The following is a 27562-nucleotide window of genomic DNA, read 5'->3' on the forward strand; positions in this document are numbered from 1 at the left end:
TTCCTGTCAAGGCAGCAGCTACTTTTCCTGGGGTTTATTATGGATCCCCATTAGTTCCTGACAAGGCAGCAGCTACTTTTCCTGGGGTTTATTATGGATCCCCATTAGTTCCTGTCAAGGCAGCAGCTACTTTTCCTGGGGTTTATTATGGATCCCCATTAGTTCCTGCCAAGGCAGCAGCTACTCTTCCTGGGGTTTATTATGGATCCCCATTAGTTCCTGTCAAGGCAGCAGCTACTTTTCCTGGGGTCCAAACACATTAAAGCTTTACATATAAAACAAACGATAAAACAGCATCATATAACATTACTACACCACTACATATCTACAATACAACATGTATAATACCACCACTACATATCTACAATACAACATGTATAATACCACCACTACAATACAACATGTATATTACCACCACTACAATACAACATGTATAATACCACCATACAACAATATTACAATGGACAGTACTGGTTCAAAAGTTTGGGCACACCTACTCATTCAAGGTTTTTTTTATTGACTATTTTCTACATTGATCTAGGGGCAAAGGGGGTGAATACATATGCTCGCACCACTTTTCGGATAATTGTTTTTTATTGCATTTTTTGAGACAAGTAATTTTTTTCATTTCACTTCACCAATTTGGACTATTTACAATGACCCCAAGCATACTTTCAAAGTTGTGGCAAAATGGCTAAAAGACAACAAAGTCAAGGTATTGGAGTGGCCATCACAAAGCCCTGACCTCAATCCTATAGAAAACTTGTGTCCAGAGCTGAAAAAGCGTGTGCGAGCAAGGTCCTTTGCTGTTGTTCTCCTATTGATTTGCACTTTTCGCACCAAAGTACGTTCATCTTTAGGATACTCCTTCCTGAGCGGTATGACGGCTGTGTGGTCCCATTGTTTTTACAGATGAACGTGGTACCTTCAGGCGTTTGGAAATTGCTCCCAAGGACAAACCAGACTTGTGGAGGTCTAAAAAAAGTTTTCTGAGGTCTTGGCTGATTTGTTTTGATTTTCCCATGATGTCAAGCAAAGAGGCACTGAGTTTGAAGGTAGGTCTTGAAATACATCCACAGGTACATCTCAAATTATGTCAATCAGCCTATCAGAATCTTCTAAAGCCATGACATCATTTTCTGGAATTTTCCAAGATGTTTAAAGGCACAGTCAACTTAGTGTATGTAAACTTCTGACCCACTGGAATTGTGATACAGTGAATTATAAGTGAAATAATCTGTCTGTAAACAATTATTGGAAAAAATTACTTTTGTCATGCACAAAATAGATGTCCTAACTGACTTGCCAAAACCATAGTTTGTTATCAAGAAATTTGTGGAGTGGTTGAAAAACTAATTTTAATGACAACAACATAAGTGTATGTAAACTTCCGACTTCAACTGTATCTGAAACAATGTCTTATTTATCTGAAATCATGTTGTATGTCTATTCTGTGAATACAGAACAAATGACCTCTGCATCCCAAATGGCACCCTATTGCCTAAACAGTCCACCACTGTTATCCAGGGCCCATAGTGCACTATGTAGGAAATAGGGTCCCATTTCGGATGCAAACAAGCCCTCCCATCCTCTGCTTGCCTCAAACCCTGGGCCAAGCCCTCACATCTTAATCCCTGGGCCAAGCCCTCACATCTTAAACCCTGGGCCAAGCCCTCACATCTTAAACCCTGGGCCAAGCCCTCACATCTTAAACCCTGGGCCAAGCGCTCACATCTTAAACCACGGGCCAAGCCCTCACATCTTAATCCCTGGGCCAAGCCCTCACATCTTAAACCCTGGGCCAAGCCCTCACATCTTAAACCCTGGGCCAAGCCCTCACATCTTAAACCATCTTAAACCATGGGCCAAGCCCTCACATCTTAAACTCTGGGCCAAGCCCTCACATCTTAAACCACGGGCCAAGCCCTCACATCTTAATCCCTGGGCCAAGCCCTCACATCTTAAACCCTGGGCCAAGCCCTCACATCTTAAACCCTGGGCCAAGCCCTCACATCTTGAACCATGGGCCAAGCCCTCACACCTTGAACCATGGGCCAAGCCCTCACATCTTAAACCCTGGAACAAGCCCTCACATCTTAAACTCTGGGCCAAGCCCTCCCATCTTAAACCAAGGGCCAAGCCCTCCCGTCTTAAACTCTATTTAGCATAATAAAACTATCCCCCAAAATCGGTCAATTTAAGCTAGAGATTTCCCTTTTTTCAATCCACCTCATCTATGTCACATTTTTGCATCTGCGGTGATGCAAGGACCACTTAAGCCATACATGCCACAGAGCTGGGCTTTATGGAATAGTGGCCAGAAAAAAGACATATCTTCAGGAATACATTTAAATAAACATTTGGTGTTCACCAAAAGGCATGTGGGAGACTCCCCAAACAATTGGAAGAAGGTACTCTGGTCAGATTAGATTAAAATAGAGCTTTTTGGCCATAAAGGAAAATGCTATGTCTGACGCAAACACCTCTCATCACCCCGAGAGTACCATCCCCACAGGGAAGCATGGTGTTGGCAGCATCATCCTGTGGGGATGTTTTTCAATGACAGGGACTGGGAAACTGGTCAGAATTGAAGGACTGACGGAGGGCACTAAATACAGGGAAATTCTTGAGGGAAACCTGTTTCAGTCTTCTAGAGATTTGAGATTGGGAGATTTGAGACTGGTTCACCTTCCAGCAGGACAATGACCCTAAGCATACTGTTAAAACAACACTCGAGTGGTTTAAGGGGAAACATTTAAATGTATTGGAATGGCCTAGTCAAAGTCCAGACCTCAATCAAATTGAGAATCTGGGTTATGACTTAAAGATTGCTGTACACCAGCAGAACCCATCCAACTTGAAGGAGCTGGAGCAGTTTTGCCTTGAAGAATTGGCAAAAATCCCAGTGGCTAGATGTGCCAAGTTTATAGAGACATACCCCAAGAGACTTGCAGCTGTGACTGCTGCAAAAGGTGGCTCTACAAAGTGTTGACTTTGGGGGGGTGAATAGTTATGCACGCTCAAATTCAGTTTTTTTTGTCTTATTTCTTGTTTGTTTCACAATTTAAAAAACAATCTATCTTCAAAGTGGTGGGCATGTTGTGTAAATGATACAAACCCCCCAAAAAAATCAATTTTACTTCCTAGTTGTAATGCAACAAAATAGGAAAAATGCCAAGTGGGGAAAACACTTTTGCAAGCCACTGTATAACTTCAACAAGCATTTCTCAACGGCTGGCCATGCCTTCCTCCTGGCTACTCCAACCTCGGCCAACAGCTCCGCCCCCCCCCACAGCTACCCGCCCAAGCCTCCCCAGCTTCTCCTTTACCCAAATCCAGATAGCAGATGTTCTGAAAGAGCTGCAAAACCTGGACCCGTACAAATCAGCTGGTCTTGACAATCTGGACCCTCTATTTCTGAAACTTTCCGCCGCCATTGTCGCAACCCCTATTATCAGCCTGTTCAACCTCTCTTTCATATCGTCTGAGATCCCCAAGGATTGGAAAGCTGCCGCAGTCATCCCCCTCTTCAAAGGGGGTGACACCCTGGACCCAAACTGTTACAGACCTATATCCATCCTACCCTGCCTAAGGTCTTCAAAAGCCTAGTCAACAAACAGATCACTGACCATCTCGAATCCCACCGTACCTTCTCCGCTGTGCAATCTGGTTTCCGAGCCGGTAACTGGTGCACCTCAGCCATGCTCAAGGTACTAAACGATATCATAACCACTATCGATAAAAGACAGTACTGTGCGGCCCTCTTCATCGACCTGGCCAAGGCTTTCGACTCTGTCAATCACCATATTCAGTAGCCTAGGTAGCCTCAACTACTCAGTAGCCTCAGTTTTTCTAATGACTGCCTTGCCTGGTTCACCAACTACTTTGCAGACAGAGTTCAGTGTGTCAAATCGGAGGGCATGTTGTCCGGTCCTCTGGCAGTCTCTATGGGGGTGCCACAATTCTCGGGGCGACTCTTTTCTCTGTATATATCAATGATGTTGCTCTTGCTGCGGGCGATTTCCTGATCCACCTCTATGCAGACGACACCATTCTGTATACTTCTGGCCCTTCCTTGGACACTGTGTTATCTAACCTCCAAACAAGCTTCAATGCCATGCAACACTCCTTGCATGGCCTCCAACTGCTCTTAAACGCTAGTAAAACCACATGCATGCTTTTCAACCGTTCACTGCCTGCACCCGCACGCCCGACTAGCATCACCACCCTGGATGGTTCCAACCTAGAATATGTGGACATCTATAAGTACCTAGGCGTCTGGCTAGACTGTAAACTCTCCTTCCAGACTTATGTCAAACATCTCCAATCTAAAATCAAATCTAGAGTCGGCTTTCTATTCCGCAACAAAGCCTCCTTCACTCACGCTGCCAAACTTACCCTAGTAAAACTGACTATCCTACCGATCCTCGACTTCGGCGATGTCATCTACAAAATAGCTTCCAATACCCTACTCAGCAAACTGGATGCAGTTTATCACAGTGCCACCCGTTTTGTTACTAAAGCACCTTATACCACCCACCACTGCGACCCTTATGCGCTAGTCGGCTGGTCCTTGCTACATATTCATCGCCAGACCCACTGGCTCCAGGTCATCTACAAGTCCATGCTAGGTAAAGCTTTGCATTATCACAGTTCACTGGTCACGATGGCAACACCCACCCGTAGCAGGCGCTCCAGCAGGTGTATCTCACTGATCATCCCTAAAGCCAACACCTCATTTGGCCGCCTTTCCTTCCAGTTCTCTGCTGCCTGTGACTGGAACGAATTGCAAAAATCGCTGAAGTTGGAGACTTTTATCTACCTCACCAACTTTAAACATCTGCTATCTGAGCAGCTAACCGATCGCTGCAGCTATACATAGTCCATCGGTAAATAGCCCACCCAATTTACCTACCTCATCCCCATACTGTTTTTACTTATTTACTTTTCTGCTCTTTTGCACACCAGTATCTCTACCTGCACATGACCATCTGATCATTTATCACTCCAGTGTTAATCTGCTAAATTGTAATTATTCGCCTACCATGCCTTTTGCACACAATGTATATAGACTCTCTTGTTTTCTTTTTTTCTACTGTATTATTGACTTGTTAATTGTTTACTCCATGTGTAACTCTGTGTTGTTGTCTGTTCACACTGCTATGCTTTATCTTGGCCAGGTCGCAGTTGTAAATGAGAACTTGTTCTCAACTAGCCTACCTGGTTAAATAAAGGTGAAATAAAAATTTTAAAAAATATATATAAGACATTGTTTCAGACATACAACACATTGTTTGAATCCAAAGCGCCAGGATTGTGACAGAGTGAGGAAATGGTGAATTAGACAGGATTGTGACAGAGTGAGGTAATGGTGAATTAGACAGGATTGTGACACACTCAGGTAATGGAGAACTAGACAGGAATGTGACACACTGAGGTAATGGTGAATTAGACAGGATTGTGACAGAGTGAGGTAATGGAGAACTAGACAGGATTGTGACAGACTGGGGTAATGGTGAATTCGACAGGACTATGACAGAGTGGGGTAATGGTGAACTAGACAGGATTGTGACAGAGTGAGGTAATGGTGAATTAGACAGGATTGTGTCAGAATACGGTAATGGTGAATTAGACAGGATTGTGACCGAGTGAGGTAATGGTGAACTAGACGGGATTGTGACAGAGTGTGGTAATGGTGAATTAGACAGGATTGTGACAGACTGACTGTGGTAATGGTGAATTAGAAAGGATTGTGACAGAGTGAGGTAATGGTGAATTAGACGGGATTGTGACAGAATACGGTAATGGTGAATTAGACATGATTTTGTCAGACAGACTGTGGTAATGGTGAATTAGACAGGATTGTGTCAGACAGACTGTGGTAATGGTGAATTAGACAGGATTGTGTCAGATTGAGGTAATGGTGAACTAGACAGGATTGTGACAGAGTGAGGTAATGGTGAATTAGACAGGATTGTGTCAGAATACGGTAATGGTGAATTAGACAGGATTGTGACCGAGTGAGGTAATGGTGAACTAGACGGGATTGTGACAGAGTGTGGTAATGGTGAATTAGACAGGATTGTGACAGACTGACTGTGGTAATGGTGAATTAGACATGATTGTGACAGAGTGCGGTAATGGTGAACTAGACAGGATTGTGTCAGAATACGGTAATGGTGGATTAGACAGGATTGTGTCAAAATACGGTAATGGTGAATTAGACAGGGTTATTTAGTATTCTGAAACTGTCATGAGACATTCCATTTGGTCTGATTCACACTTGTTAGACATGCTGTTCACAGAGCAATACATCATGCCGTATCATAATATAATTACAGAGATATGTCAGATTCACATTACAGTACACACACACACACACACACACACACACACACACACACACACACACACACACACACACACACACACACACACACACACACTACTAATAGACATTATTATTTCCCATGGTGGGTCTTCATCACAGGAACACAGGCCTTCCTTAGTCAATGAGAAGTGACATGTGAATGTGGATGAGCCTAGGTATTATGTGTTCACCTCAAATGGCATCCTAGTCCCTTTGTAGTGCACTACTTTTAACTAGAAAACTATGGGTATATATGGAATAGGGTGACATTTTGGACACAGATGGTCAGATGAGATAGCAAGGGATCCTGCTCTTTTCTCTGATACAAGTTTCCCAGGAGAAATCAGGAATAAATTATTTTACAGCATTCCGAAAGCTGGAATCTGTCATCCTCATCTGCTGTCCAGATGTGGTACTTGGAAAGACATTTCGTTTCCCTCCAACTATTAAACTAAAACTCACTTCAGCTAGAGAAAAAGAGCCTTAAATCCACCCGCTGCGCTTTCTCAGAAATATACACACCATTAGTAACAGTAGCTGAAGCAAACAATAGCTTTCAGGAAATGAAGTATTGTGAAATAGAATCTCACTGCTCCTTCTAAAGAATTATATATATATATATATATCATTATTGCACCTGTGTCTGGCTATAAATTCCCTTCAGTGCTGTGATAAAAACATGAGAAAGGAGGGATTGGGCAGAAGGGTGGTGAGGGGTTGAGAAGGGTGGTGAGGGGTTGAGAAGGGTGGTGAGGGGTTGAGAAGGGTGGTGAGGGGTTGAGAAGGGTGGTGAGGGGTTGAGAAGGGTGGTTAGGGGTTGAGAAGGGTGTTGAGGTGTTGAGAAGGGTGGTGAGGGGTTGAGAAGGGTGGTTAGTGGTTGAGAAGGGTGTTGAGGGGTTGAGATGGGTGGTGAGGGGTTGAGAAGGGTAGTAGGGGTTGAGAAGGGTGTTGAGGGGTTGAGAAGGGTGTTGAGAGGTTGAGAAGGGTGGTGAGGGGTTGAGAAGGGGGTTGAGAAGGGTGTTAAGGGTGTTGATGGGTTGAGAAGGGTGTTGAGAAGGGTGTTGAGGGGTTGAGAAGGGTGTTGAGGGGTTGAGAAGGGTGTTGAGAAGGGTGTTGAGGGGTTGAGAAGGGTGTTGAGGGGTTGAGAAGGGTGTTGAGAAGGGTGTTGAGGGGTTGAGAAGGGTGTTGAGGGGTTGAGAAGGGTGTTGAGGGGTTGAGAAGGGTGTTGAGAAGGGTGTTGAGGGGTTGAGAAGGGTGTTGAGGGGTTGAGAAGGGTGCTGAGGGGTTGAGAAGGGTGGTTAGTGGTTGAGAAGGGTGGTGAGGGTTTGAGAAGGGTGGTGAGGTGTTGAGAAGGGTGGTGAGGGGTTGAGAAGGGTGTTAAGGGGTTGAGAAGGGAGTTGAGAAGGGTGTTGAGGGGTTGAGAAGGGTGTTGAGGGGTTGAGAAGGGTGTTGGGGGGTTGAGAAGGGTGGTGAGGGGTTGAGAAGGGTGTTGAGAAGGGAGTTGAGGGGTTGAGAAGGGTGTTGAGGGGTTGAGAAGGGTGTTGAGGGGTTGAGATGGGTGGTGAGGGGTTGAGAAGGGTGGTGAGGGTTTGAGAAGGGTGTTGATTGGTTGAGAAGGGTGGTGAGGGGTTGAGAAGGGTGGTGAGGGGTTGAGAAGGGTGGTGAGGGGTTGAGAAGGGTGTTGAGGGGTTGAGAAGGGTGTTGAGGGGTTGAGAAGGGTGTTGAGGGGTTGATAAGGGTGTTGAGGGGTTGAGAAGGGTGGTCAGGGGTTTAGAAGTGTGGTGAGGGGTTGAGAAGGGTGTTGAGGGGTTGAGAAGGGTGTTGAGGGGTTGAGACGGGTGGTGAGGGGTTGAGAAGGCTGTTGAGGGGTTGAGAAGGCTGTTGAGGGGTTGAGAAGGGTGTTGAGGGGTTGAGAAGGGTGTTGAGGGGTTGAGAAGGGTGTTGAGGGGTTGAGAAGGGTGGTGAAGGGTTGAGAAGGGTGTTGATGGATTGAGAAGGGTGTTGAGGGGTTGAGAAGGGTGATGAGAAGGGTGTTGAGAAGGGTGTTGAGGGGTTGAGAAGGGTGGTGAGGGTTTGAGAAGGGTGGTGAGGTGTTGAGAAGGGTGGTGAGGGGTTGAGAAGGGTGTTAAGGGGTTGAGAAGGGAGTTGAGGGGTTGAGAAGGGTGTTGAGGGGTTGAGAAGGGTGTTGAGGGGTTGAGAAGGGTGGTGAGGGGTTGAGAAGGGTGTTGAGATGGGAGTTGAGGGGTTGAGAAGGGTGTTGAGGGGTTGAGAAGGGTGTTGAGGGGTTGAGAAGGGTGTTGAGGGGTTGAGAAGGGTGGTGAGGGGTTGAGAAGGGTGGTGAGGGTTCGAGAAGGGTGGTGAGGGGTTGAGAAGGGTGGTGAGGGTTTGAGAAGGGTGTTGAGGGGTTGAGAAGGATGCTGAGGGGTTGAGGAGGGTGTTGAGGGGTTGAGAAGGGTGGTGAGGAGTTGAGAAGGGGGTTGAGGAGGGGTTGAGAAGGGTGGTGAGTGGTCGAGAAGGGTGTTGAGGGGTTGAGAATTGTGGTGAGGGGTTGAGAAGGGTAGCAGGGGTTGAGAAGGGTGGTGCGGGGTTGAGAAGGGTGGTGAGGGGTTGAGAAGGGTGTTGAGGGGTTGAGAAGGGTGTTGAGGGGTTGAGAAGGGTGTTGATTGGTTGAGAAGGGTGGTGAGGGGTTGAGAAGGGTGGTGAGGGGTTGAGAAGGGTGTTGAGGGGTTGAGAAGGGTGTTGAGGGGTTGAGAAGGGTGTTGAGGGGTTGAGAAGGGTGTTGAGGGGTTGAGAAGTGGGGTCAGGGGTTTAGAAGTGTGGTGAGGGGTTGAGAAGGCTGTTGAGGGGTTGAGAAGGCTGTTGAGGGGTTGAGAAGGGTGTTGAGGGGTTGAGAAGGGTGTTGAGGGGTTGAGAAGGGTGTTGAGGGGTTGAGAAGGGTGTTGAGGGGTTGAGAGGGGATGAGAAGGGTGGTGAAGGGTTGAGAAGGGTGTTGATGGATTGAGAAGGGTGTTGAGGGGTTGAGAAGGGTGGTCAGGGGTTTAGAAGTGTGGTGAGGGGTTGAGAAGGGTGTTGAGGGGTTGAGAAGGGTGTTGAGGGGTTGAGAAGGGTGTTGAGGGGTTGAGAAGGGTGTTGAGGGGTTGAGAAGGGTGTTGAGGGGTTGAGAGGGGTTAAGAAGGGTGGTGAAGGGTTGAGAAGGGTGTTGATGGATTGAGAAGGGTGTTGAGGGGTTGAGAAGGGTGTTGAGAAGGGTGTTGAGGGGTTGAGAAGGGTGTTGAGGGGTTGAGAAGGGTGCTGAGGGGTTGAGAAGTGTGGTTAGTGGTTGAGAAGGGTGGTGAGGGTTTGAGAAGGGTGGTGAGGTGTTGAGAAGGGTGGTGAGGGGTTGAGAAGGGTGTTAAGGGGTTGAGAAGGGTGTTGAGGGGTTGAGAAGGGTGTTGAGGGGTTGAGAAGGGTGCTGAGGGGTTGAGAATGGTGGTTAGTGGTTGAGAAGGGTTGTGAGGGTTTGAGAAGGGTGGTGAGGTGTTGAGAAGGGTGGTGAGGGGTTGAGAAGGGTGTTAAGGGGTTGAGAAGGGAGTTGAGGGGTTGAGAAGGGTGTTGAGGGGTTGAGAAGGGTGTTGAGGGGTTGAGAAGGGTGGTGAGGGGTTGAGAAGGGTGTTGAGAAGGGAGTTGAGGGGTTGAGAAGGGTGTTGAGGGGTTGAGAAGGGTGTTGAGGGGTTGAGAAGGGTGGTGAGGGGTTGAGAAGGGTGGTGAGGGTTTGAGAAGGGTGGTGAGGGGTTGAGAAGCGTGGTGAGGGTTTGAGAAGGGTGTTGAGGGGTTGAGAAGGATGCTGAGGGGTTGAGAAGGGTGTTGAGGGGTTGAGAAGGGTGGTGAGGGGTTGAGAAGGGGGTTGAGGAGGGGTTGAGAATGGTGTTGAGGGGTTGAGAATTGTGGTGAGGGGTTGAGAAGGGTAGCAGGGGTTGAGAAGGGTGGTGCGGGGTTGAGAAGGGTGGTGAGGGGTTGAGAAGGGTGTTGAGGGGTTGAGAAGGGTGTTGATTGGTTGAGAAGGGTGGTGAGGGGTTGAGAAGGGTGGTGAGGGGTTGAGAAGGGTGTTGAGGGGTTGAGAAGGGTGTTGAGGGGTTGAGAAGGGTGTTGAGGGGTTGAGAAGGGTGTTGAGGGGTTGAGAAGGGTGGTCAGGGGTTTAGAAGTGTGGTGAGGGGTTGAGAAGGGTGTTGAGGGGTTGAGAAGGGTGTTGAGGGGTTGAGAAGGGTGTTGAGGGGTTGAGAAGGGTGTTGAGGGGTTGAGAAGGGTGTTGAGGGGTTGAGAGGGGTTAAGAAGGGTGGTGAAGGGTTGAGAAGGGTGTTGATGGATTGAGAAGGGTGTTGAGGGGTTGAGAAGGGTGTTGAGAAGGGTGTTGAGGGGTTGAGAAGGGTGTTGAGGGGTTGAGAAGGGTGCTGAGGGGTTGAGAAGTGTGGTTAGTGGTTGAGAAGGGTGGTGAGGGTTTGAGAAGGGTGGTGAGGTGTTGAGAAGGGTGGTGAGGGGTTGAGAAGGGTGTTAAGGGGTTGAGAAGGGTGTTGAGGGGTTGAGAAGGGTGTTGAGGGGTTGAGAAGGGTGGTGAGGGGTTGAGAAGGGTGTTGAGGGGTTGAGAAGGGTGTTAAGGGGTTGAGAAGGGTGTTGAGGGGTTGAGAAGGGTGTTGAGGGGTTGAGAAGGGTGGTGAGGGGTTGAGAAGGGTGTTGAGGGGTTGAGAAGGGTGTTGAGGGGTTGAGAAGGGTGTTGAGGGGTTGAGAGGGGTTAAGAAGGGTGGTGAAGGGTTGAGAAGGGTGTTGATGGATTGAGAAGGGTGTTGAGGGGTTGAGAAGGGTGTTGAGAAGGGTGTTGAGGGGTTGAGAAGGGTGTTGAGGGGTTGAGAAGGGTGCTGAGGGGTTGAGAAGGGTGGTTAGTGGTTGAGAAGGGTGGTGAGGGTTTGAGAAGGGTGGTGAGGTGTTGAGAAGGGTGGTGAGGGGTTGAGAAGGGTGTTAAGGGGTTGAGAAGGGAGTTGAGGGGTTGAGAAGGGTGTTGAGGGGTTGAGAAGGGTGGTGAGGGGTTGAGAAGGGTGTTAAGGGGTTGAGAAGGGTGTTGAGGGGTTGAGAAGGGTGCTGAGGGGTTGAGAAGTGTGGTTAGTGGTTGAGAAGGGTGGTGAGGGTTTGAGAAGGGTGGTGAGGTGTTGAGAAGGGTGGTGAGGGGTTGAGAAGGGTGTTAAGGGGTTGAGAAGGGTGTTGAGGGGTTGAGAAGGGTGTTGAGGGGTTGAGAAGGGTGGTGAGGGGTTGAGAAGGGTGTTGAGGGGTTGAGAAGGGTGTTGAGGGGTTGAGAAGGGTGTTGAGGGGTTGAGAGGGGTTAAGAAGGGTAGTGAAGGGTTGAGAAGGGTGTTGATGGATTGAGAAGGGTGTTGAGGGGTTGAGAAGGGTGTTGAGAAGGGTGTTGAGGGGTTGAGAAGGGTGTTGAGGGGTTGAGAAGGGTGCTGAGGGGTTGAGAAGGGTGGTTAGTGGTTGAGAAGGGTGGTGAGGGTTTGAGAAGGGTGGTGAGGTGTTGAGAAGGGTGGTGAGGGGTTGAGAAGGGTGTTAAGGGGTTGAGAAGGGAGTTGAGGGGTTGAGAAGGGTGTTGAGGGGTTGAGAAGGGTGTTGAGGGGTTGAGAAGGGTGTTGAGGGGTTGAGAAGGGTGTTGAGGGGTTGAGAAGGGTGTTGAGGGGTTGAGAAGGGTGTTGAGGGGTTGAGAAGGGTGGTCAGGGGTTTAGAAGTGTTGTGAGGGGTTGAGAAGGGTGTTGAGGGGTTGAGAAGGGTGTTGAGGGGTTGAGACGGGTGGTGAGGGGTTGAGAAGGCTGTTGAGGGGTTGAGAAGGCTGTTGAGGGGTTGAGAAGGGTTTTGAGGGGTTGAGAAGGGTGTTGAGGGGTTGAGAAGGGTGTTGAGGGGTTGAGAAGGGTGTTGAGGGGTTGAGAGGGGTTAAGAAGGGTGGTGAAGGGTTGAGAAGGGTGTTGATGGATTGAGAAGGGTGTTGAGGGGTTGAGAAGGGTGTTGAGAAGGGTGTTGAGGGGTTGAGAAGGGTGTTGAGGGGTTGAGAAGGGTGCTGAGGGGTTGAGAAGGGTGGTTAGTGGTTGAGAAGGGTGGTGAGGGTTTGAGAAGGGTGGTGAGGTGTTGAGAAGGGTGGTGAGGGGTTGAGAAGGGTGTTAAGGGGTTGAGAAGGGAGTTGAGGGGTTGAGAAGGGTGTTGAGGGGTTGAGAAGGGTGTTGAGGGGTTGAGAAGGGTGGTGAGGGGTTGAGAAGGGTGTTGAGAAGGGAGTTGAGGGGTTGAGAAGGGTGTTGAGGGGTTGAGAAGGGTGTTGAGGGGTTGAGAAGGATGCTGAGGGGTTGAGAAGGGTGTTGAGGGGTTGAGAAGGGTGGTGAGGGGTTGAGAAGGGGGTTGAGGAGGGGTTGAGAATGGTGTTGAGGGGTTGAGAATTGTGGTGAGGGGTTGAGAAGGGTAGCAGGGGTTGAGAAGGGTGGTGCGGGGTTGAGAAGGGTGGTGAGGGGTTGAGAAGGGTGTTGAGGGGTTGAGAAGGGTGTTGATTGGTTGAGAAGGGTGGTGAGGGGTTGAGAAGGGTGGTGAGGGGTTGAGAAGGGTGTTGAGGGGTTGAGAAGGGTGTTGAGGGGTTGAGAAGGGTGTTGAGGGGTTGAGAAGGGTGTTGAGGGGTTGAGAAGGGTGGTCAGGGGTTTAGAAGTGTGGTGAGGGGTTGAGAAGGGTGTTGAGGGGTTGAGAAGGGTGTTGAGGGGTTGAGAAGGGTGTTGAGGGGTTGAGAAGGGTGTTGAGGGGTTGAGAAGGGTGTTGAGGGGTTGAGAGGGGTTAAGAAGGGTGGTGAAGGGTTGAGAAGGGTGTTGATGGATTGAGAAGGGTGTTGAGGGGTTGAGAAGGGTGTTGAGAAGGGTGTTGAGGGGTTGAGAAGGGTGTTGAGGGGTTGAGAAGGGTGCTGAGGGGTTGAGAAGTGTGGTTAGTGGTTGAGAAGGGTGGTGAGGGTTTGAGAAGGGTGGTGAGGTGTTGAGAAGGGTGGTGAGGGGTTGAGAAGGGTGTTAAGGGGTTGAGAAGGGTGTTGAGGGGTTGAGAAGGGTGTTGAGGGGTTGAGAAGGGTGGTGAGGGGTTGAGAAGGGTGTTGAGGGGTTGAGAAGGCTGTTGAGGGGTTGAGAAGGGTTTTGAGGGGTTGAGAAGGGTGTTGAGGGGTTGAGAAGGGTGTTGAGGGGTTGAGAAGGGTGTTGAGGGGTTGAGAGGGGTTAAGAAGGGTGGTGAAGGGTTGAGAAGGGTGTTGATGGATTGAGAAGGGTGTTGAGGGGTTGAGAAGGGTGTTGAGAAGGGTGTTGAGGGGTTGAGAAGGGTGTTGAGGGGTTGAGAAGGGTGCTGAGGGGTTGAGAAGGGTGGTTAGTGGTTGAGAAGGGTGGTGAGGGTTTGAGAAGGGTGGTGAGGTGTTGAGAAGGGTGGTGAGGGGTTGAGAAGGGTGTTAAGGGGTTGAGAAGGGAGTTGAGGGGTTGAGAAGGGTGTTGAGGGGTTGAGAAGGGTGTTGAGGGGTTGAGAAGGGTGGTGAGGGGTTGAGAAGGGTGTTGAGAAGGGAGTTGAGGGGTTGAGAAGGGTGTTGAGGGGTTGAGAAGGGTGTTGAGGGGTTGAGAAGGATGCTGAGGGGTTGAGAAGGGTGGTGAGGTGTTGAGAAGGGTGGTGAGGGGTTGAGAAGGGTGTTAAGGGGTTGAGAAGGGAGTTGAGGGGTTGAGAAGGGTGTTGAGGGGTTGAGAAGGGTGGTGAGGGGTTGAGAAGGGTGTTAAGGGGTTGAGAAGGGTGTTGAGGGGTTGAGAAGGGTGCTGAGGGGTTGAGAAGTGTGGTTAGTGGTTGAGAAGGGTGGTGAGGGTTTGAGAAGGGTGGTGAGGTGTTGAGAAGGGTGGTGAGGGGTTGAGAAGGGTGTTAAGGGGTTGAGAAGGGTGTTGAGGGGTTGAGAAGGGTGTTGAGGGGTTGAGAAGGGTGGTGAGGGGTTGAGAAGGGTGTTGAGGGGTTGAGAAGGGTGTTGAGGGGTTGAGAAGGGTGTTGAGGGGTTGAGAGGGGTTAAGAAGGGTGGTGAAGGGTTGAGAAGGGTGTTGATGGATTGAGAAGGGTGTTGAGGGGTTGAGAAGGGTGTTGAGAAGGGTGTTGAGGGGTTGAGAAGGGTGTTGAGGGGTTGAGAAGGGTGCTGAGGGGTTGAGAAGGGTGGTTAGTGGTTGAGAAGGGTGGTGAGGGTTTGAGAAGGGTGGTGAGGTGTTGAGAAGGGTGGTGAGGGGTTGAGAAGGGTGTTAAGGGGTTGAGAAGGGAGTTGAGGGGTTGAGAAGGGTGTTGAGGGGTTGAGAAGGGTGTTGAGGGGTTGAGAAGGGTGTTGAGGGGTTGAGAAGGGTGTTGAGGGGTTGAGAAGGGTGTTGAGGGGTTGAGAAGGGTGTTGAGGGGTTGAGAAGGGTGGTCAGGGGTTTAGAAGTGTTGTGAGGGGTTGAGAAGGGTGTTGAGGGGTTGAGAAGGGTGTTGAGGGGTTGAGACGGGTGGTGAGGGGTTGAGAAGGCTGTTGAGGGGTTGAGAAGGCTGTTGAGGGGTTGAGAAGGGTTTTGAGGGGTTGAGAAGGGTGTTGAGGGGTTGAGAAGGGTGTTGAGGGGTTGAGAAGGGTGTTGAGGGGTTGAGAGGGGTTAAGAAGGGTGGTGAAGGGTTGAGAAGGGTGTTGATGGATTGAGAAGGGTGTTGAGGGGTTGAGAAGGGTGTTGAGAAGGGTGTTGAGGGGTTGAGAAGGGTGTTGAGGGGTTGAGAAGGGTGCTGAGGGGTTGAGAAGGGTGGTTAGTGGTTGAGAAGGGTGGTGAGGGTTTGAGAAGGGTGGTGAGGTGTTGAGAAGGGTGGTGAGGGGTTGAGAAGGGTGTTAAGGGGTTGAGAAGGGAGTTGAGGGGTTGAGAAGGGTGTTGAGGGGTTGAGAAGGGTGTTGAGGGGTTGAGAAGGGTGGTGAGGGGTTGAGAAGGGTGTTGAGAAGGGAGTTGAGGGGTTGAGAAGGGTGTTGAGGGGTTGAGAAGGGTGTTGAGGGGTTGAGAAGGGTGGTGAGGGGTTGAGAAGGGTGGTGAGGGTTTGAGAAGGGTGGTGAGGGGTTGAGAAGGGTGGTGAGGGTTTGAGAAGGGTGTTGAGGCGTTGAGAAGGATGCTGAGGGGTTGAGAAGGGTGTTGAGGGGTTGAGAAGGGTGGTGAGGGGTTGAGAAGGGGGTTGAGGAGGGGTTGAGAAGGGTGGTGCGGGGTTGAGAAGGGTGGTGAGGGGTCGAGAAGGGTGTTGAGGGGTTGAGAATTGTGGTGAGGGGTTGAGAAGGGTAGCAGGGTTTGAGAAGGGTGGTGCGGGGTTGAGAAGGGTGGTGAGGGGTTGAGAAGGGTGTTGAGGTGTTGAGAAGGGTGTTGATTGGTTGAGAAGGGTGGTGAGGGGTTGAGAAGGGTGGTGAGGGGTTGAGAAGGGTGGTGAGGGGTTGAGAAGGGTGTTGAGGGGTTGAGAAGGGTGTTGAGGGGTTGAGAAGGGTGTTGAGGGGTTGAGAAGGGTGTTGAGGGGTTGAGAAGGGTGGTCAGGGGTTTAGAAGTGTGGTGAGGGGTTGAGAAGGGTGTTGAGGGGTTGAGAAGGGTGTTGAGGGGTTGAGACGGGTGGTGAGGGGTTGAGAAGGCTGTTGAGGGGTTGAGAAGGGTGTTGAGGGGTTGAGAAGGGTGTTGAGGGGCTGAGAGGGGTTGAGAGGGGTGGTGAAGGGTTTAGAAGGGTGGTTAGTGGTTGAGAAGGGTGTTGAGTGGTTGAGAAGGGTGTTGAGGGGTTGAGAAGAGTGGTCAGGGGTTTAGAAGTGTGGTGAGGGGTTGAGAAGCGTGTTGAGGGGTTGAGAAGGGTATTGAGGGGTTGAGAAGGGTGTTGAGGGGTTGAGAAATGTGGGGAAGGGTTGAGAAGGGTGGTGAAGGGTGAGGTTATAATACTCTTCAGGATCGGTGGGTCCCCCGTGGGACGGCTGAGCTGATGTAATTAACTAGTTTAGGGAAGAGCAAAAAAAAATACATTAGAAATGACTTAGCTAGCTAGCAACTACTTTGAATTGTTGGAGCTTTCCTGTCCATGGTGGAAATCTATCTGTAAATGCCATGTCTGTAGACCTCGCTGTTTCACTCTTGCTTTGTGTATTGACCTCTCTTTTGGTTGAGCACCTCTATAGCACTTTGTCATCACCTGTGAGTATTGTTTTTGGTTATGGTGTTTGTTTGCTGGTGGGAAAAGGGAGAACCAAGTCAAGTCGCCCATGGGCATACACTACCCGTAGGTAAACTTTGTTAAAAACACTAGTTAGAACTGGGAGGACCACACACTGTATTGTTGGTTAGTTAGTTAGCTGTTGTTGAAATAGGCTAGTCTAGCTTAGGGGTGTTTTTGGATGCTTATTGTTTCTTTCCTTGGGTCCAGCTCAGCCCCTTTTCCTGCTCCCCCCATTACCGTGTGTTTTTTAATAAATAAAAGTTTGACGGTAGATTTCAGTTGTCGTAGTTATTTCATTCACACTTTTACTTTGTCACTATTATAAATTGCATGAGTTATGTTACGGGTCTCATTACCATCCCCCCTAGACTGGCGGGCCAAAAGGGATTCGTAACATAAGTGGGGGCTCATCCAGGATTTGTCTTTACTGACACCCATGCCGCTCATGCAGATTAACTACTAACGTTATTCGCCTTCATTTACTTTACTTCAGAGATTACTAACCGCTAGCCGAGCTAGCTACCATCTCTTTGGCCAACATCACTCAATTACTCAACTACTAACATTATTCACTTAGCCAGACATTAAATTACTTTAGCTACCCATCTCTTTGTTTACTTCCTTTCATTCTGATTTCCTTAATTGAATACCAATAGTAAGACACTACATCTTCCCGCCTGCTATAATTCTTAATTTTAGAATCACGAAGAAGATAGTCTTTAATCCGGTAGATTATTTGAAAGACGTATGCGCTAGCACAAAGCAGGTATTTAGTTCTTTATACTTTTAAATAAAAAAACACATATTTGACAATGAAAATGATCAGACACCAATCGTTGTTTATGTAACAATAAATACACTTTTTTTTAATGCATTTTAGGTAATTTGGAAACAGAGCATTTTCATTTAAAAATACTGACATCTAATTACTCAAACAATGGACCTAAACTGTCTGGTGTACTGACCATATGTATGAATATACATTTGTATTATTTTATTGAGTTTGTCCATGATGCCTATGTTTTGTCCATTTGAAATATATGATCATAGGAAGTCAAAAGTCAGTGAACCACGGCCATATGGCATAAGAAATGTCCAAATGGCATTTATACTGACCAAATGATATACAGTTGAAGTCGTAAGTTTACATGCACTTAGGTTGAAGTCAATAAAACTTGTTTTTCAACCACTCCACAAATGTATTGTTAACAAACTATAGTTTTAGCAAGTTGGTTAGGACTTCTACTTTGTATATGACACAAGTAATTTTTCCAACAATTGTTTACAGACACATTAAATTATAAGTGAAATAATCTATCACAATTCCAGTGCGTCAGATACACTAAGTTGACTGTGCCTTTAAACAGCTCGGAAAATTCCAGAAAATGATATCATGGCTTTAGAAACTTCTGATAGGCTAATTGACATAATTTGAGTCAATTGTAGGTGTACCTGTGGATATATTTCAAGGCCTACCTTCAAACTCGGTGCCTCTTTGCTTGGGAAAATCAAAAGAAATCAGCCAAGACCTCCAAAAATAGTTTTTTGACCTACACAAGTCTGGTTCAATCTTGGGAGCAATTTCCAAACGCCTGAAGGTACCACGTTCATCTGTACAAACAATAGTACGTGATTATAAACACCATGGGACCAAGCAGCCCGTCATACGCATTCTGTCTCCTAGAGATGAATGTACTTTAGTGTGAAAAGTGCAAATCAATCCCAGAACAACAGCAAAGGAGCTTGTGAAGATGCTGGAGGAAACGGGTACAAAAGTATCTATATCCTTGCTATCCTATATCTATATCCTTGCACAGCAAGGAAGAAGCCACTACTCCAAAACTGCTATAAAAAAGCTAGACTATAGTTTGCAATTATTAACAATATATTGTTAATAATTAACGATATTTTGGAGGTTTTTTTTGTATGAAAAAAAAATGAAAGTGAGCAATTGTAATCTGAATAAAGGCCAAAACATTTGTTTCTGTTTTTAGAGGGAGAGAAATGCTGAGACAATTGTGCGCCGCCCATGAATGCCAAAATATAGCCCTGCTAATATCCACAATGGCACTTGACCGAGTGTGTGTAAAATAATATTTTCCAGTAAGCAGCGATTGTCCTGTTAATCGTGCGACAAGTGTTTGAAAACTTGTTTTCAAAATGCCACCAGCTAGCTGTCCATCACCACTCTAATTAAAAACACAACATCTTGTTTACATCTTGTTTACATTCTTTATTGTAACCACAATGTCACTAATTATTTGTATCTACCTTTCCAATTACTTTAAGAGTTTGGGATTTACAAATGTGTGCTTTTCATGTAATTTTTCGTTAAATCCAGTTCGGATTTAAGTATAACTGTTGAGTGACACCTTTTAATATTTAATAATATCTGCCCTCTGAATTCATATCGAAGGGGCAATTTGTTTGTTTTAGTTTGAACGTGCAGACACTAAGAACAGCAGGAACGTTTCCCTAGTCAGCGCCGTTATTAGTGATATGCCCCTTAAAGTGTTGCCAGTTTGGCGGGGTGGGGGTCCACCCCCTGCCCTCCCCCTTCCTCCTCCTCCCTTCCCAATGGTCGTCTTCTGTGCACGGCTCTGTGGCCCATCCCGCGGCCCATCCCGTGTCCCCTGCCCTCCCCCTTCCTCCTCCTCCCTTCCCCATGGTCGTCTTCTGTGCACGGCTCTGCAGCCCATCCCGTGTCCCCTGCCCTCCCCCTTCCTCCTCCTCCCTTCCCCATGGTCCGTCGACCCATCCCGCGGCCCATCCCGTGTCCCATCCCGTGTCCCCTGCCCTCGTGCTTTGAGCCTTGCACTCTTTCAGTGGATACAGACCAATATGACCAATATATATTGTCCTGATAATAACAGGGATAATAATATATCTGTGAGAATATCCAATGGGTTTTTAAATCATTCTAAATGAATAATAATAATAATAATCACTTTGTTTAAAAAATAACAATACTTTGGAGATGATTTTGTCTTCAAATAACGTAAAATGAGCGAGGAAAAAGGCCATTCTTGAGCATGGTGTGAGACCATTGCTACTAATTTGTAAATAAAGTTTGTTATTTACAATTATTTATTTCTGTTTTTAGAGGGAGAGAAATCAAAAAACGACAGTCATCTCATGGGTCTCCCAATCAAGGCCAGCACAGGTATTGAACCAGCATCTGTTACAACCCAACTTACACTGCTATGCAGTGTCTTAGACCATGGCACCACTCAGGTGCCGTACAATGTGACCGGTTGGGAGAGGGCTACAATACTACAGTAAGAGCAAAATAATCATAACAAAATACAATCATAAAAACCTTAGTGTAACAACAGTTTTAGTAAGTAATACTGAAGTCATGCACAATTATCAGTTTCTACTTAGGCTTATGTCGCCCATTCATTGTCAGTTAGAGACACAGTAGGACCCAAAAGCAAAATCAGTGCTCTAACTCCCCCTTGTGGTGGTCTGGAGCAATGAAGTGGTGACGCACGGTACCGTACTAAATCACAAATTACCTCTAAATTCAGTAGCATAATCCCAATTTGTTTTGTGGAGCAACCACTGTACCTTCTCCCTTTTCACCTTCCTCCCAGCGTTAACTTTCTTCAGATATTTTCTGAACAGCTTCTCACTTTTTTCAGGTATTTTCAGAACAGCTTCTCACTTTTTCCAGGTATTTTCTGAACAGCTTCTCACTTTTTCCAGTTATTTTCTGAACAGCTTCTCACTTTTTTCAGGTATTTTCAGAACAGCTTCTCACTTTTTCCAGGTATTTTCAGAACAGCTTCTCACTTTTTTCAGATATTTTCTGAACAGCTTCTCACTTTTTCCAGGTATTTTTTGAACAGCTTCTCACTTTTTTTCAGATATTTTCTGAACAGCTTCTCACTTTTTCCAGGTATTTTCTGAACTGCTTCTCACTTCTTTCAGGTATTTCTGAACAGCTTCTCACTTTTTTTCAGATATTTTCTGAACAGCTTCTCACTTTTTCCAGGTATTTTCTGAACAGCTTCTCACTTTTTCCAGGTATTTTCTGAACAGCTTCTCACTTTTTCCAGGTATTTTCTGAACAGCTTCTCACTTTTTTCAGATATTTTCTGAACAGCTTCTCACTTTTTTCAGGTATTTTCTGAACAGCTTCTCACTTTTTCCAGGTATTTTCTGAACAGCTTCTCACTTTTTCCAGGTATTTTCTGAACAGCTTCTCACTTTTTCCAGGTATTTTCTGAACAGCTTCTCACTTTTTCCAGGTATTTTCTGAACAGCTTCTCACTTTTTCCAGGTATTTTCTGAACAGCTTCTCACTTCTTTCAGGTATTTTCTGAACAGCTTCTCACTACTTTGTTTCTCCAGAAATTCAACAAATGACAGTTGGAACGCCACAGCCGAAAATGCGTGTTTGTTGTTGCTAAGCTACCAGGTACAGTGCTTTTTTAGCTAGCAGGTTGGCGAGCCTTCATGCACAGGGAATACAAAACGTTATAATGTCTGAAATAACTATATGGATTTCCTATTTGTCAAATGATTGAACATGTGCTGAAAACTCAGAAATGCATGAGAAATCGTCCTTATTTTCAGAATATCATAAAGCAAATCAAGATTAGGAAATGGGCCTCAGCCAAGAGAAGTGTGTCTGGAATCAATATAGCTTCATATCTTGAATGTGCTGAGAAAACACAGATATGCGATGTATTCAGTCAGTATTCGTCAACATGAAGAGAGAACACAGAGTGCCACATATCTCAGGGTATTGAACGAGTCCATATCCGGCCATAGGAAATGTTCATGTGTGATACAATGTCATATATGTCTAAAAGACATCTGGATTCAGAAAGTCAGGATATGGAGCAAATCCACAAAATTACAAGTATACATTGGACATGGTCTGTATTCTGTAGAATATCACAAACATGTCATTTAAAGATATCCCCTGGTATGGACCCTTTTCAATCAGTGGTTCTTACAGTCTTCAGCAGACTGATCATACTGTCTGTTCCTACGTGGTCCTAACTCTAACCTACCCAGTACTAGAATCTAACACTGTCTGTTCCTACGTGGTCCTAACTCTAACCTACCCAGTACTAGAATCTAACACTGTCTGTTCCTACGTGGTCCTAACTCTAACCTACCCAGTACTAGAATCTAACATATAGTGTCTGTTCCTAACTCTAACCTACCCAGTACTAGAATCTAACACTGTCTGTTCCTACGTGGTCCTAACTCTAACCTACCCAGTACTAGAATCTAACATATAGTGTCTGTTCCTAACTCTAACCTACCCAGTACTAGAATCTAACACTGTCTGTTCCTACGTTGTCCTAACTCTAACCTACCCAGTACTAGAATCTAACACTGTCTGTTCCTACGTGGTCCTAACTCTAACCTACCCAGTGCCAGCATCTAACAGATAGTGTCTGTTCCTACCTGGTCCTAACTCTAACCTACCCAGTACCAGTATCTAACATATAGTGTCTGTTCCTACCTGGTCCTAACTCTAACCTACCCAGTACCAGTATCTAACATATAGTGTCTGTTGTGAAGGTAGTGGAGGTTCTTACCCAATACGATGACGACAGTCTTCAGCAGACTCATCATGGTGTCTCTGTTCCTGCGTGGCCCAGAGCTGTGTCTGCTCATCCTCATGGTCCTCTGTCTCACGTACATAAAGATGTGAGCGTACAGCACCACCATGACCAGGAAGGTGACCAGGTTGAATACGGCCCAGAACACCAGGTAGGAGTTACAGTACAGCGGAGCCATGCTAGAACACGTGCCGATGTCACAGATACAGTTCCACCCTACCGACGGGATGGCTCCCATGACGATAGACAATGTCCAGATGACTACAATCACCACCACCACACGCCGGTTGGACATGCGCGTGTGTAGCTGCATGCGGAAAACGGTGATGTGGCGCTCGATGGCGATGGCGAGGAGGTTACACACGGACGCCGTGAGGGACGTGTCGATGAGACCCTGTCGGAGCAGCCACGTGGAGACCGTGAGGCGCCGCGTGTTCGGGCCCGTGTTGAACATCAGGTAGAAGTACGCCAGACCGGCAAAGAAGTCCGCGGCCGCCAGGTTGGCCATCAGGTAGTAAATAGGGAAGTGGAAGCGGCGGTTGACGTATATAGCCACCATGACCAGCAAGTTAGCCAGCATGATGAAGATACATACTGTGATACCCAGCCCCATCACCAGCTTACTGACGGTATTCCACTCTGTAGCCAGGTACTTTCCACTGTGGTTGTAGAAGAAGGCAATGGACTCATTGTAGAAGCACTGTTCCTCCTCCATCTTGAAGACTGGCTAGGGGATCTGGAGGAGAGGAGACAGGGGTTAGAGGGTCTGGAGGAGAGGAGACAGGGGTTAGAGGGTCTGGAGGAGAGGAGACAGGGGTTAGAGGGTCTGGAGGAGAGGAGACAGGGGTTAGAGGGTCTGGAGGAGAGGAGACAGGGGTTAGAGGGTCTGGAGGAGAGGAGACAGGGGTTAGAGGGTCTGGAGGAGAGGAGACAGGGGTTAGAGGGTCTGGAGGAGACGAGACAGGGGTTAGAGGGTCTGGAGGAGACGAGACAGGGGTTAGAGGGTCTGGAGGAGACGAGACAGGGGTTAGAGGGTCTGGAGGAGACGAGACAGGGGTTAGAGGGTCTGGAGGAGAGGAGACAGGGGTTAGAGGGTCTGGAGGAGATGAGACAGGGGTTAGAGGGTCTGGAGGAGATGAGACAGGGGTTAGAGGGTCTGGAGGAGAGGAGACGGGTTAGAAGGAGTCACAGTAGGTTAGAGAGAGTCACAGTAGGTTGTAGGGGATCTGGAGGAGAGGAGACGGGTTAGAGAGAGTCACAGTAGGTTAAAGAGGGTCACAGTAGGTTGTTAGGGGGTCTGGAGGAGAGGAGACATGGGGTTAGAGGAAGTCACAGTAGGTTAGAGGGAGTCGCAGTAGGTTGTTAGGGTATCTGGAGGAGAGGAGACAGGGGTTAGAGGGAGTCACAGTAGGTTAGAGGGAGTCACAGTAGGTTAGAGGGAGTCACAGTAGGTTAGAGAGAGTCACAGTAGGTTAGAGAGAGTCACAGTAGGTTAGAGAGAGTAACAGTAGGCTAGAGGGAGTCACAGTAGGTTGTTAAGGGGTATAGAGGAGACCGGGGTTAGAGAGAGTCACAGTAGGTTGCTAGGGGGTCTGGAGGAGACAGGGGTTAGAGTCACGGTAGGGTGTGTTCCCTCAGGCCACTACTCTACTACCACATATTTACAATACAAAATCCATGTGTGTACTGAGTCCGTGTCTGTTAAAAAATATTTTGTATATGTTTATAATTATTTATTACAAAAAACACAAGGAATGGGTAACATTATAGCATTAGAACATGAAGGACAAACAATACAGCATCAAGACACTATCAAACAATACAGCATCAAGACACTATCAAACAATACAGCATCAAGACACTATCAAACACTACAGCATCAAGACACTATCAAACACTACAGCATCGAGACACTATCAAACACTACAGCATCAAGACACTATCAAACAATACAGCATCAAGACACTATCAAGCAATACAGCATCAAGACACTATCAAACAATACAGCATCAAGACACTATCAAAGAATACAGCATCAAGACACTATCAAACACTACAGCATCAAGACACTATGAAACAATACAGCATCAAGACACTATCAAACAATACAGCATCAAGACACTATCAAACAATACAGCATCGAGACACTATCAAGCAATACAGCATCGAGACACTATCAAACAATACAGCATCAAGACACTATGAAACAATACAGCATCAAGACACTATCAAACAATACAGCATCAAGACACTATCAAACAATACAGCATCAAGACACTATCAAACAATACAGCATCAAGACACTATGAAACAATACAGCATCAAGACACTATCAAACACTACAGCATCAAGACACTATGAAACAATACAGCATCAAGACACTATCAAACAATACAACATCAAGACACTATCAAACACTACAGCATCAAGACACTATCAAACACTACAGCATCAAGACACTATCAAACAATACAACATCAAGACACTATCAAACATGTTTCAGTCTTTCTGCAACAGAGCCATCCTTATGTGTGAGGGTGTCTACTACCACTATCAAACATGTTTCAGTCTTTCTGCAACAGAGCCATCCTTATGTGTGAGGGTGTCTACTACCACTATCAAACATGTTTCAGTCTTTCTGCAACAGAGCCATCCTTATGTGTGAGGGTGTCTACTACCACTATCAAACATGTTTCAGTCTTTCTGCAACAGAGCCATCCTTATGTGTGAGGGTGTCTACTACCACTATCAAACATGTTTCAGTCTTTCTGCAACAGAGCCATCCTTATGTGTGAGGGTGTCTACTACCACTATCAAACATGTTTCAGTCTTTCTGCAACAGAGCCATCCTTATGTGTGAGGGTGTCTACTACCAAAAAAAAAAAAAAAAAAAAAGTAAAACAAAGGACATCAAGGACAACTGACATCATAACAGCAATGCCAACTGTATGTGTTTGTGTGCATGTCTGGCACCATTACATGTATTGCAGAGTCCGTGTCTTATCATGTGTATGTGCCTGTGTATGTATGTGTGTCTCTTAACAGTCCCCGCTGTTCCATAAGGTGTATTTTAACCTGTTTTTTAAATCTGATTCTACTGCAGCATCAGTTACCTGATATGGAATAGAGTTCCATGTAGTCATGGTTCTATGTAGTACTGTGGAATAGAGTTCCATGTAGTCATGGCTCTATGTAGTACTGTGGAATAGAGTTCCATGTAGTCATGGCTCTATGTAGTACTGTGGAATAGAGTTCCATGTAGTCATGGCTCTATGTAGTACTGTGGAATAGAGTTCCATGTAGTCATGGCTCTATGTAGTACTGTGGAATAGAGTTCCATGTAGTCATGGCTCTATGTAGTACTGTGGAATAGAGTTCCATGTAGTCATGGCTCTATGTAGTACTGTGGAATAGAGTTCCATGTAGTCATGGCTCTATGTAGTACTGTGGAATAGAGTTCCATGTAGTCATGGCTCTATGTAGTACTGTGGAATAGAGTTCCATGTAGGCATGGCTCTATGTAGTACTGTGGAATAGAGTTCCATGTAGTCATGGCTCTATGTAGTACTGTGGAATAGAGTTCCATGTAGTCATGGCTCTATGTAGTACTGTGGAATAGAGTTCCATGTAGTCATGGCTCTATGTAGTACTGTGGAATAGAGTTCCATGTAGTCATGGCTCTATGTAGTACTGTGGAATAGAGTTCCATGTAGTCATGGCTCTATTTAGTACTGTGGAATAGAGTTCCATGTAGTCATGGCTCTATGTAGTACTGTGGAATAGAGTTCCATGTAGTCATGGCTCTATGTAGTACTGTGGAATAGAGTTCCATGTAGTCATGGCTCTATGTAGTACTGTGGAATAGAGTTCCATGTAGTCATGGCTCTATGTAGCACTGTGGAATAGAGTTCCATGTAGTCATGGCTCTATGTAGTACTGTGGAATAGAGTTCCATGTAGTCATGGCTCTATGTAGTACTGTGCACCTCCCATAGTCTTGTTCTGGACTTGGGGTCTATGAAGAGACCTCTGGTGGCATGTCTTTTGGGGTATGCAATGGGTATCCGAGATGTGTGCTAGTAGTTTAAACAGACCTCTGGTGGCATGTCTTGTGGGGTATGCAATGGGTGTCCGAGATGTGTGCTGGTAGTTTAAACTGACAGCTAGTGCATTCAGCTTGTCAACACTTCTTACATAAACAAGTAGTGATGAAGTCAATCTCTCTTCCACTTTGACCCATGAGAGATTGACATGCATATTATTAATGTTAGCTCTCCGTGTACATTTAATTGCCAGCCGTGTTTCCCTGTTCAAACTGTAGGTTCAAACTGTTCAAACTGTCTGAATACTTTCTCAGGACAAACTGTTGGTTGAATACTGCCTCAGGACAAACTGTAGGTTGAATACAGCCTCAGGACAAACTGTAGTCTGAATACTTTCTCAGGACAAACTGTAGTCTGAATACTGCCTCAGGACAAACTGTAGGTTGAATACTGCCTCGGGACAAACTGTAGGTTGAATACTGCCTCGGGACAAACTGTAGGTTGAATACTGCCTCAGGACAAACTGTAGGTTGATTACTGAATCAGTCTGGGTCAGAAAATGCAGTACCAGTCAAAAGTTTTAGAACACCTACTAATTTCAGGGTATTCTGTACTTTTACTATTTTCTAATAGTGAAGAGTTCAAAACTATGAAATAACACATATGGAATCATGTAATAACCAAAAAAGTGTTAATAAACAAATCAAAATATATTCTATATTTTAGAATCTTCAAAGTATCCACCCTTTGCCATCATGACAGCTTTGCACACTCTTGGCATTCTGTCAACCAGCTTCATGAGGTTGTCACCTGGAATGCATTTCAATTAACAGGTGTAACTTGCTAAAAGTTCATTTGTGGAATTTATTTCCTTCTTAATACGTTTGACCAAATCAGTTGTGTTGTGACAAGGTAGGGGTGGTATACAGAAGACAGCCCTATTTGGCAAAATACCAAGTCCATATTATGGCAAGAACAGCTCAAATAAGCAAAGAGAAAACGACAGTCCATCATTATTTTTAAAACATGAAAGTCAGTCAATACGGAACATTTCAAGAACTTTGAAAGTTTCTTCAAGTGCAGTCGCAAAAACCATCAAGCGCTATGATGAAACTGGCTCTCATGAGGACCACCACAGGAAAGGAAGACCCAGAGTTACTTCTGCTGCAGAGGATAAGGTCATTAGAATTAACTGTACCTCAGATTGCAGCCTAAATAAATGCTTCACGGAGGTCAAGTAACAGACACATCTCAACATCACCTGTTCAGAGGAGACTGCATGAATCAGGCCTTCGGGGTCAAATTGCTGCAAAGAAACCACTATTAAAGGACACCAATAAG

General features: G+C 46.5%; 1 protein-coding gene across 1 annotated transcript in view; it reads right to left on the reverse strand.

Moving 5' to 3' along the window:
* Positions 1–27562, reverse strand: part of LOC110536854 (lysophosphatidic acid receptor 1) — a 94077-nt gene that overhangs the window by 29083 nt on the left and 37432 nt on the right. Inside the window, exon 2 of the mRNA XM_021622527.3 lies at positions 22156–22915. Coding sequence (XP_021478202.1) covers positions 22156–22894 — 739 coding nt within the window. The 5' untranslated portion in view covers positions 22895–22915. The remainder of the gene's footprint in view (positions 1–22155; positions 22916–27562) is intronic.

The sequence above is a fragment of the Oncorhynchus mykiss genome, chromosome 12 (genome assembly GCF_057628025.1).
Source record: "Oncorhynchus mykiss isolate SJ-2025 chromosome 12, ASM5762802v1, whole genome shotgun sequence".
Taxonomy (NCBI): domain Eukaryota; kingdom Metazoa; phylum Chordata; class Actinopteri; order Salmoniformes; family Salmonidae; genus Oncorhynchus; species Oncorhynchus mykiss.